At 33.7% G+C, this 12,002-nt stretch overlaps 1 protein-coding gene across 1 annotated transcript in view; it reads left to right on the top strand.

The window, feature by feature from the left end:
• The first annotated feature begins 317 nt into the window (after positions 1-317).
• The window catches only part of LOC131045478 (exosome complex component RRP41-like), an 82,562-nt gene continuing 70,877 nt past the window's right edge, over positions 318-12,002 (top strand). Inside the window, exons 1-4 of the mRNA XM_057979064.2 lie at positions 318-585; positions 8,578-8,656; positions 9,321-9,432; positions 9,603-9,723. Of these exons, the coding sequence (XP_057835047.1) occupies positions 456-585; positions 8,578-8,656; positions 9,321-9,432; positions 9,603-9,723 (442 nt within the window). The 5' untranslated portion in view covers positions 318-455. The remainder of the gene's footprint in view (positions 586-8,577; positions 8,657-9,320; positions 9,433-9,602; positions 9,724-12,002) is intronic.

Raw genomic sequence — 12,002 nt, forward strand, 5'->3', positions numbered from 1 at the left:
TATCATTTTTTTAGTAGTTTAGACTATGAAACACTCATTACATTAAGATAATCAATTTTTTGATAATGATGAATTAATTTAAAAAAATATCAATGACTACAATTCATCAATAATCCTAAAACTAGACTTCTCTACTCTATTATTTGATTATTAAATTTATTTTAATTTAATTATCAATTATAAAATTTAGGTAAAATATTTATTTTCCTAAAACTGCCCACTTAGGTAAAATATTTATTTTCCTAACATATTTATTTTCGATTTATTTAATTGATCAAAAAATTTGTCCAAACGAAATGAAAATATGTTCCCAACAGAATGGAGGGAAGTATCTCCCGTTCTCCAAACGAAATGACTTGAATTGCCCCAAACTCGCGAGAAGCAACGCCAAGGTTTTAAAAGGTTTTTAGGTCGATATAGAGCGAATCTGTTCATCAATCCGATAACAATTGAACATGGCGGGTAAGCCTGGAACGATACCAACATACAACATTGGTCCTGCAGAGAGCACCAAATCTCAGGAACGCCTTGTACATGATGGTGTTCGCACTGATGCTCGCCACTTACTAGAGTGCAGGCTTGCTTGTAAGTACTTTTTCCTTTTTTTTACCTGCTAAGTTTTGCTTGAAACCTGAATTAGTGAAATGCCCAAGTGGGGTTTTCCCCATTTTCTTGAAGCACTTGGTAAATTTGTGTGTTGGGAGTACGCATGGATTAAATTTTCTTAAGCTCTGTAAATGGCAGTTATACTTCGATTTATTAGATAATTGTTACATTACAAACTTGCTACATGCTCATTACAATTATGGGTTGCCGTTTTATTGCGGGGCGTAGGATTTGAAGTTGGGTCACAGTCGTAGAGTGCACTTTGTATCCAATACACTATATCCTTTTGGAATAATTTCATTTGCAGAAATTAGAATATTAGAAAAAGTTTTCAATTTAAATCATTGTTGCAAAGACGAGAAATTCGCAACAGTTGTTGTGAAGAAGCTTAATATTCCTCAGGGTTTCTAAACTATTGTTTAGGTTAATTATCACCATTTTTCTCATTTGCTTAAATAAAATAAAAACATGTATTTCCTCAGTTGTTGATGTGCAATCTCTGTATTTGTTAGGGGGTTCCTCTATTAAAGTTAAAAGGCAAACCTAGAATTTTTGCGTCACCGCCATGTGAGACAATGTTTTGTTGGATGAGCTTTACTTCACAAATGGATTTTTTTATCTTGCTGTACATATTGCTCTACAAGGTGTGAAACCCTACCTGTCTTTGGATTTGAATGTGGCATTGTTAATCGCCGAAGGAAGATGACAAATAGTTGCACAGATGTCACTAGCACAGTAGCATTTCATTTGCATGGCATCGATACAGTGCAGAAGAAGCGTATGTAGTTTAATTATTTGAGTTTAAAAAGAGAAAGCCTTTGGCAGAATAAAAAATTATGCAATATTTGTTAAAACAAATGCCAGATATAGTTCTTTGAGATAATAATAAATATAATATTTGAAAATTGAATTGGTTCAATGCTGCCAATTACAAAGTTTTATATTTGTATTCTGTACAAATCAATTGCAACTTATGCTACAGATCAAAAAACCCAAGGGCTTCAAATCTTTGATTTACAAATTATTTTCAATTTGTTTGTGCGTTGTTTGTTTTTGTCTTTTAAGTGTGTTTTAGTCCCATGATTGTTGTCTTGGTTGAACTAATTCTGCCAAGAATCATTCAGCTAGATCTAGTGTGCTCATGAGAGGAGGATCCAGCAACAAAAGCATCTCGCCTCCTTGTGAAATTTCCTTCTTTGTTGTCTAGGTGTGTGTTCTTGGTTTGAAAGTACAATGTGAAATTGAAACCTTTGCAATAGCCTTTGCTTATGCATTTGTTCTATCATCTCATTGACCTGTTAGTTGCAATTGCCCATGATTTAATTGTTTTGATCTTATTTGTTTGGCGGGTACTGACTTGTGTACATTGGTGGATTAGCTTGGAGGGTGTGAGGCACAATATAGTTTGAAGTGATGATGATTCTTGATTGAATATGATCCAAGGGTGTGCGTTGTTTGTTCCATTTAATAGCCTTTAATAGAACGCCCCATTTGCTGTGGCTGTTGATTGGATTTGGATTTGATTGATGGGGTTGTGTATATATGTTAATTAACAAATTTTTCATTGCAAATTTTTATTTGAAGTTGACCTTGAAACGTCCCATGAGCAATAGCAAACATACCAACAATTGGAAATGCTATAACGATTTAACAACTTTCCTTTGAATTTTAGAGGAACAACTCCCTCATATGATAAAAACTATTTTTTTTTTGGGTATGCTTTTAACTAGAAAGTAGGAAAGGCAAATGCTTAACTACAAGAAAGGTAAAATTGAAATTTTAGAACTACAACACTAGAAATTCCATTATATGGAGTGAATAAATTCTAAGATTTATTCGTTTTGAGCCATGCAACATAACATGCAACCAAGATAAAATCTTAAAATGATTTTTCAAGTTCATAGACAAGAAAAATTGTTCCAATTTAAACCCAAATTACATAATCTACAATAATAAAATAGATAGAAATTGCCACAGACAAATGGATGCTTAAAATAGCTAATGCATCAACATCGGGAGAATTAATAGCATAAGAAATTTATTGTTAGCACACATGCTCGGAAAAACCTCTTTATTTATGTCCAAAAATGTAGAGCACAAAGACTTCCAAATTCTGTACAAAATTGCATCTATTCTTTTTGACCACATTTCACTAAATTAAGAAAAAATAAAAAAGGTCCTTTTCTTTTACGTTTGGTAGTATATATAGTCTTTTTAGCTGTAATTGATTTTTTTAATTAACAATAACAAAAAGATTATAATTTCATTCACCTTTCTAGAAACATAAACCTTTTTACAACCTTTTAAAGTTTCAAGAAAATAGACTAAGAAACAGGCTTTGTAGGTACAATATCTCCTTCTATATCTTCTCTATCCTTTGTTGGAGATGAATATAGTGATGAATGAGATGAGGGAGATGGAGAGGAACTCACCAGGGAAGGGGATGAGGGAATGTCAATGGTCTCTTCTTCATCTTTATCCTCCCAGATAGTGTCTAGCTACTTCCTCTTTACCTTCAATTTTTTTCCTTCTTTGTAGGACTGCCCTTGCATGATTTCTCAGGACTTCCTTTCTTTGAAGGTTCCTCATCATCGCCTCCTTCATTAACATTTTGAGAGTTGATTGAGGATGAAGAATGAGAGGGAGTAGACTTTTCTTGCATTTCCTCATTTGTTGGAATTTTGAATTTTCCTGAGCCTCCGTGCACTCTAAAGTCCACCTACTTGTTAGGAGTCAATGCAACCTGAAGCAGCCTGCAACAAGCGACTTGCAGCCTGGAGGATTTGTGCGGTTGTTGGGATCTTGTCCCTCCTAGTTGCCCCTAACGTGCTGCAACAACAGCTATGTTTTGCCAGTGCATTTATTTTGGTATGTCCAGAGTAGCTGGAAACTCCTATGCCCCTCCTTGTGTCATGTACCCTCCTTGATCGTTATATATAGCGTAAATGAAACAATTTATTATTAATTAATATAATTACCAAACAAATAATTATTTGAAATTTATTTATTTAAAAAATATAATTATTCAATATTTATTAATAATAATATTTTTATATATATATATATTATAAATTATAAACATGATTTACATATTCTTAATTTATATATTTAAAATAAAGAGGCACGAGTTGTGGTGATAATAAGCTAAGAAACGTAACATTAATACCATTAATCATTGCTAAAGTCTATTCATTTTAGTGACTAGACAAATGGCTAATTAGATAATAAATCCAATAGAAGAGTTATCGGGTGGTTATGAAGAAGTGCCTCTATAATAAGAAGAGAGGACTTTTCAAAGAAGTGTGACTCTTGAGAGTTGGAAGTATAAAAGAAGTCTCCAACATTGCAACGGGGGGGATCAAGGGTGAAGAAGATGGTTCGGATCAGGGGAACATCGAACAGACCATTAATCAGGCCACAACGGAACTGTTATTGAGTTACGGGCAGTAATACCTGTAATCTTGGTGGTATGCATGGGATGTGCTTAATATGTATCTTAATACATATGAAGCCCGATAACATTCTTATGTAGAATTTATAGTGATATAAATTTAGTTAACAGTAATAATAATAACATTACAATTATTACAATATTTTATATAAACATATCTGCAGTAAAATGTATACAATAATGCTGTTCAAAATAAATAATAATATAATTATAGGGAATAATATAATGGCTGCAATTATTTATAAGAGCTGCTCTCTAGTTTTATATATATATATATAAAATATTACTAACTGAAAATAAATAATTAATACATACATATATATATAGAAAATTAGTAATTTGAATGAATGAATAGATAAAATATTATAAATCAGATTGAGTTCAATATCAAATAGAAGGTTATGTTTCTCTGTTGGACTGTCAATATCTTAGGAAATGCGATGTTTAAGATAGTTTGGTCTCCTAATCAATTTTGTTTAAGTCATTAGTAATAAGTATGTTGATATGGATGAATTAGGGTCAAAACAGGACCAAACTTAGTAGGGGACATTACACCTTGGGCGCACGTATCCCTGTATCCGAAAAGGATACGTACCCAATATAGCCTGGATGCACGTTGGATACTGTACCCACACATGCCCAAAAAACCTTGATATCCAACCATACCAAATACTACTTGATTTGATTTTTTAAAAATTTGACATAAATCTCCCTAAATTTAATTTAAAATAACTTCATTCATCCAATACTTAAAAAAAAATGGTATAAACAAATCCTATGCAAAATGAGAAAGACAAATGAAATGTTTTTTTATTTCAGTGACCCAATTTTTTGGGTTATCTTCCAATGCAACTCCACTTTTTTTGCATATTGTAAATTGTTAAATCAGCTTATTATTATTTATGTAGCAATTATGTGTCTATATTGCTTTTGGAGTAATGAAAATCTCCTCTAATAATTTAGAAAATTCTGTTGAGTATATGTGTATGTGTTTTTTATGAATGTCCTATCCAGCCTTATTCGTATTGGGGGTCTTAAAAAATGCCCGTATTCGTATCCGATACCATATCTGTATTTGTATGCGTATCCATGTCCATGCAACTTTTGGTATGTCAGTTTGAAATTTGAATTGAGAGAGGGAATTTTGTGCAGCCCCAGACAAAAGGGAAGTAGTCAGTTAGTTTTTGGAATGTTTTTGTGAACTACAGTTCTGGGTGGAAGAATATTGCAGCAGCAACTGTGTGTGTTTGTGCAATGGCCAGTGATTGCTCTAGGCACTGAGAATCTCCAGGCAAGCAATAGTTTGTAAGAGAGCTCAAAGAAGCTCCTGACATTTGATTGGGTGCAGTTTTAGAATGCTGCAATCAAGTATTTGTAATTAGTAGTTTTATTTTCTCTGTTTGTTTATTTTTTCTAAAAATTCATTTCCAGATTTTATAGAACTAAGGAAAGTTGCATTTCTCCATTTTGGTTTGTTGTTTGAGTTTTATTCCACATTTGTATTCCCAGTCTGATTGGGAATTGAGTTGTAGTCTCAGATTTAGCTGGGATTTAAATCTCTATCAGAGCATTGTCTTTGTCTATTTTAGGGATTTTAGATGTTTTACATGGTATCAGAGCCATTTGGCCCTAAATCCTTTGAGATTGGGCATTTGTTTCTCTAGGTATTGAGTCTTATTATGTAGTAGACATGGCTGGAGATGAAGGAAAGAGCTGGCAGCAGCCACCATCCTTTAATGGGCAAAACTATGATGTTTGGGCAAAGAAGATGAAGACCATCATGGTTGCAAACGATTCGTGGGAGCTTGTGGTTAATGGATTTGTGGATACAATTGACCCAACTCAGTTTGCAGCCCTCACAAACTTTTAGAAGACCCAACTGAGAGAGACAAGGAGGAAAGATGCTAAAGCATTAAGTGTGATTGAAGCAGCCTTGCCTAAGGCAATATTTCCTAGAATAGCAGCAGCTAATTATGCCAAAGAAGCTTGGGAAATCCTCCAAACTAGCTATAAAGGGATTGATAAATTCAAATTGGTGAAGCTCTAGATGCTTTGTAGAGATTTTGAGACATAGTTAAAGTTGCATATGTGATTGCATCTGGTTGAAGTAAATATCAAAGTTGGCTGACTAAATTTATATCTTGAAATGTTGATAGAAAAACTAAGACACAGTCAAATCCATAAGCTATCTTCATCAATTGATGGATGTGGAAAATTAATGTATTAAATTTATATCTGTTGGGTGGTTGATTCTTAATTGGCAATTATAATATTCTCAAGGGTTAAACGATTTGAAGTGAAAATATTAAACGTTGATTGATTTTGTTAAGCAATGATATGGTAGCTATTATTTTCCATTGCTATTCGTTGAGGCTTATTTTCAATTTGTTGGCAACATCACATATATCGCTGGGCAAATTAAATTAAGTATATTATAATGCTTAAGCGCTTGGATCATTGGAAAGGATGTGCGAACATAATATGGACTTCGTTGGCGCGAGACATATATATTAGCCGAAGGATATAATTTATACTTGTATCAACTTTTTAATATAGTTGGTGTCGATTCCTGAAGGGGAAGCAATTGACTCCATAATATATTATTGGGGGCTATTGTATATTAAATTTATTAATTGAAGAGATTATATTTTGGTTGGGGCATGGATTAGCAAACATAAACTTGTTGGAGTTTATTTTATAGCCATATTATTTTCTAAACAAGTTGTGAAAAATTATTCCTCTCAGTGATACTGTTTCTAGAATAAACATAGTTGTGTGGGATGGTATGAGAGCACTGAACCAATGGAGGTGCCTGCAAGGGTGTGGGGCTTTTTTAATGATATTTTATCTGTTGGGTGGATTCATTTGTGTCTCAGGGTTTGGGAGCTATGGTGGAAGACTTAGGTTCCATATATAGATTCCTGACTCTTGCTACCGTTGCATGGATGCGTGGATTTCATGTAGATTATCTCTGCTATAGGAGTGGGTATTAACGAAGAGGAATTGTTGCTGCTATAGAAATATGAAGGTCAAGCTTACATGCCATATTCTCTGTATGTTAGCATTTGTATTAGTCAATAATAACTTTATTATTGTCATATTTGAATATTGAAGTGTGGTACAATTTCTAAGTTTGGATGAAGTATTTTGTTGGTCGTACTTGCATTTGGTTTAAGTAAGGCAATCACTACTCTGAAAGACCAGATTGATGGTGAATGGTGCCTGTCGGTGTTAAGAGTGGGGTTTTCATCCCACTAGAGTGCCCATGTAGGTGAGCCTCATCATGCACATGTGGTTGTTGGCCCCACCATCTTGTTTGGGTACTTGTCCACCAGCATGATGGAGGAATGTCCGCTGAGGCTTAACCAATATATTGGGTTTTTGTCCAGCAGGGACATTACATGCCCACTTCACTCCACAAAGATCGACATTGAGACCTCGAATTTGATACCAATCAAGACAACCACTATTCCAAAAGCCCAGATTTATGGTGAATGGTGCCCATTGACATTAAGAGTGGGGTTTTTGTTCTAGTAGAGTGACCACGCAGGCTAGTGCTGTTGTGAACATGTGGGTTTTGGCCCCACCATTTGGTTCGGGTGCATTCCCACCAACATGATGAATGAATGTCCATTGGGGTTTAGCCAACATACTGGGTTTTTGTCTAGCAGGGACATTATAGACATTGTACAAACTATATTGTAAATGAAATTTTATCAACTGCAACCATCTAGTTATTATTTGTGCAATGTAATTAGCAATATGAACATGAACAACAAAATCCTATTTTCTACAATTCATTCGTTAAAATCTCTATTTTATTTGCTCTCTATATCTCTATGCTATGGAAATGCCCTAAAATTTAAAAAATGAAATAGCTTGTCTTTTTTTTCTACAATTCTTTTTACCTCTTTTTTTTTTCAAAATCCAATTTTTTTCATTATTTAAAAAAAAATCTTATACTTTTGGTTTGTTGATTTTTTCCCCCTTTTTTTCAAAAAGTCTTATACTTTTGGTTTGCCGTTTTTTTCCCCAAACGATTTTTGCTGCCTTGAGTTGAACAGTGCCTACAAATGTAGGATTTATTTTGAAATGCCAAATAAAAGTCCAGGGAATAAAATACATCATTAAGGGTTTTCTTTTGCAATAAATTTAGTTTTTGGATTTCATGTTCAAGGATTCTTTCTTTAATATTGTACAACTATTGGTGACTGCAAATATTTATGGTCTTGGCTAGTTATAATTGCAAGATCATGAACTTTCTAGTGATGGGTTATTAAGTGTGACCAAAAATATTGATGTTGTTGTATCCTTTTGTACACTGTTTTTACCATGAACTTAATTTCTTTCAAAATTTATGGACTGCAGAAGTTTGAAGTTTGTAATGATCATTTTAATGGCTTTAAGTTTTGGCTGCCTGTTATGCTACATGATTTTCTATTTCTTGTGCTGTCAATGTGATTTTAGAAACTTTTTAAATTATTTTCTCTTAAACGATTTGTGGTGATTCATATATGCAGTTTTAAAGACTGGGGCGGTGAATGCAGCTGCAGGGTCTGCATATGCAGAATTTGGAAACACGAGGGTTATAGTATCTGTGTAGGTTTCTTATCTTCTTTCTATTGTAATGGCATTTTGTGCTTCAGAAAAATATTTGGAAAAGAAAGTGAAGGTCCATGAAAGGAAGTTAGAACTTCACTGGCCTACCATTAATAGGCATATTATAAATTATAAAGTAATGGCTGATTAAGTCGGATCAGGTTTACAGGTATCAAAAAAGATAAAAGATGATTGAACATCTAGTAAACAATGTTATAAAGACATTAAAAAATTAGACAAACATGTGGTGCTCAAAGGAAGAAAATAGAGTGAAAATGAATGAGTGTTAAACCTTCAATCTAAGCTTTAGGAAATGTGAAATTCCTAAAGACTGGTAAACTTGGGTCAATGTTGATCCAATCAATCAAATGAAACTGTGGTAAGTGATAAAGTTAGGTGATGATTTCTAGATATCAATTTTCTTATAGGCATGTTTTAATCATTAGAGAACATATAATACAATGGCCTATCAAGTCAATAATGGTCCATCTACAATCCTTATCCATGAATGTCTTGTCCTATAATAACCCTGTAGTGTTAAGAAGATACTATGGTTGATTTATGATAAAGAGGTTTCACATTTGGTTTGTGTTATTATTTTTTTGTTGTTATGGTCCTAATGCAAAATAAGAGTATTAAATATTCTATTAAATATTTGAAACAGATTCGGTCCTAGGGAAAGTATGAAGGCACAAACATATAGTGATGTTGGAAGGTTAAATTGTAGTGTGAGCTTCACAACATTTGCAACTCCTATTCGGGGAAGGCTTAGCCAGGTAACTAGTTGTTAACACTTTCCTTATTTAAAATGTTTTGATCACCTGAGAGTCAGCTAAGAGAAGCATACACTTCTTATCCATGTAGATCATGATTCAAAAGTTTAGCAGAGTTGGCAACTACGCTTCATCAAGCATTATATTCTTAGTTGAATTTATTTGTTGCACAGGGAATAGAACATAAAGAGTATTCCACAATGCTGCACAAAGCCTTGGAGGGTGCTGTGATGTTAAATACATTTCCGAAAACTACAGTTGATGTTTTTGCTTTAGTGCTTGAATCTGGTGGTGGTAAGTTGAAAGTATAAGTGTAATCATACTTTTATTAGAACATATCATTCATGTTGCTGCTTCTTTTGGTAGTCTAAATGTTGGGCATCACAATTTTATAATTAATGATAAATTTCTTCTTTGTAGATTTCTGATTGCCTGATTTTGATTTATAGTTTTTTTCTACTATTAATGGTGACTTTGATTTTGTTTGATGGGGCAAGAAGCTAAATGATTTGAATTTTGAATGCCCATATAGATAGATTTGTTCTTGTCTATAACTTGAAGATAGAGTGGAATGACTGATTGCATTTTGATCTTTAAATTTTAGTATTTAGATGGAGAATGATTTGCCCTGGAATCCTTAAGTTTGGATTTTGTTTTTGCTTCATCTTGTGAAGCAGTTTCTGGGCCTGACCATTTGAGCCGTTGAAGGGTCTTGTCTACTAATTTTGAACTTTTTTTCTATAGCTGATAACACTTTCTGAACCCCGTTGAACTAACAAAATTTTTAGTCATTGAGAGACATTCATATAAATCCTTTCGTTACTTTTCTTTCTGGCAAAGAGATTTGACCTCTCTTAATGGTCAATCAAATGATGATCAGATTGTTAAATTAATAAATTGTTTGAGTTTTACTGGATTTGAACACTCAACTAGTAGTTAAAAGTTTGAACCGATTCAAAAAATGTTTTTGTCTGCTGAAATTATGTATCGCATACTAGTAAAGGAAAGCATATTCTACTGAGTAGAATAAAGGTGCTAATTAGTGTCTAATTTGTGCATCCTCACTGAATGGGCTAGCAAAATTCAGTCTCTCTACATACAGATTAGCAAAGGACTTTTGAATTTTTATAGACTACAAAAGCAGGAATCTGGGATTCAGTTTTATTCCTGATTTGAAACCCTAATGTAGTCTGTTCATTATCCTCAATCATTCAGTTGATGCAAGTATGATGAGTAAACTAAACAGGGACAAGAGTGCTCCATTGATAGATATGAAGAAACAAATTTATTCTGTACATGAATTTCTTATGCTTCTAATAAAACTATATGGGTGCATATAAAAAAGGGACAGTGGATGGCGAATCCCAATCCTCAACATGGCTTGTTTTTACTATTAGAAAAATTGTGAGAGAACAACATTTCTACTGCCTTCATATGGATTGGTCGAATTGAAAACCCACGGCAACACTTCGATAAAATATTTCATGTCTGCTAATTTTATTCATGATAAAATATGCCTCATTTGCAGAGCTTCTTTCTGGACTACATACTACAGATTCAACTTTCAAACTGTATATTACAGAATGTAAAAGATTCTTAAGTCAATTTATACGAACTATATAATATAAAATTTGCCAATTCATTGAGCATAAGAACAGTCTAGGATACAAATATCAGTCATGAGCTTAGGGGATTTTGAACCTAGCAGCTTAAAGCTTCAATCTTCAACAGCATCTATGAAGCGGACAGCAGAAAAACAGCATCTATCTGAAATATATCATGTAGAAATGAAGTCCTGACCTTCTTGTTGGAGGCAAAATTGCTCTCCAAAATCTTGTTCAAAATATGGTCGAGCAAAATGGCATTCTATTATTCATAAAAGAATAGAATATATATATGTAGTGTCAGAACAAGGGGATGAAGGGATAGGTTTAGGGGATGGTGGGACTTATTTCAATATTTGGGGATGGTTGTGCAAATACTATTGTATTTAAAAAAATGTTATAAAAACATCTAAAAAAAATTGCAATTTATCTTTTGTGTGAAAGTTAATCTCTAAACACAATGAGTCAATTGAAATAGCAATGTATTGAAAATTCTGAATATCAATATATTATTATATTTAATATCATGAATACAATGGGCCAATGCCTCTGATATATTTATCCTCCCCAAAAGACACGGAAAACTCATCGTTAAAACTGCTGTGTCCATATAGGTGAAGCTCCTCCAAACGGACACCCACCAACTGTGTTTGTGCAGGCTGATCCTCATTGTTCTATGCCAGCTCTTCTAGGTCTACGTCCCATCATGTTTCTAGACTCTCCTACCAAGCATCTTAAGGTCCATGAGACACAAGACACCAAGTGCAATCACAAGCTTCTCCACTCTCATAGAGGTAAGCTTGTTCATCTTGATAGAATGGATGAAGTTCTATGTATGTTAGTTCCTCTTGGCAGTAGAGGAGCTACAAAATTGTGACAAACGGTGATGGCTAGTGCCATCATAGTATGGGGTCCTTTTGGACCATAGTCTCCCTATTCAACATTGCCCAATTTGCATAGCCCTTGAGT

Source organism: Cryptomeria japonica, chromosome 10 (genome assembly GCF_030272615.1).
Source record: "Cryptomeria japonica chromosome 10, Sugi_1.0, whole genome shotgun sequence".
Lineage (NCBI taxonomy): Eukaryota > Viridiplantae > Streptophyta > Pinopsida > Cupressales > Cupressaceae > Cryptomeria > Cryptomeria japonica.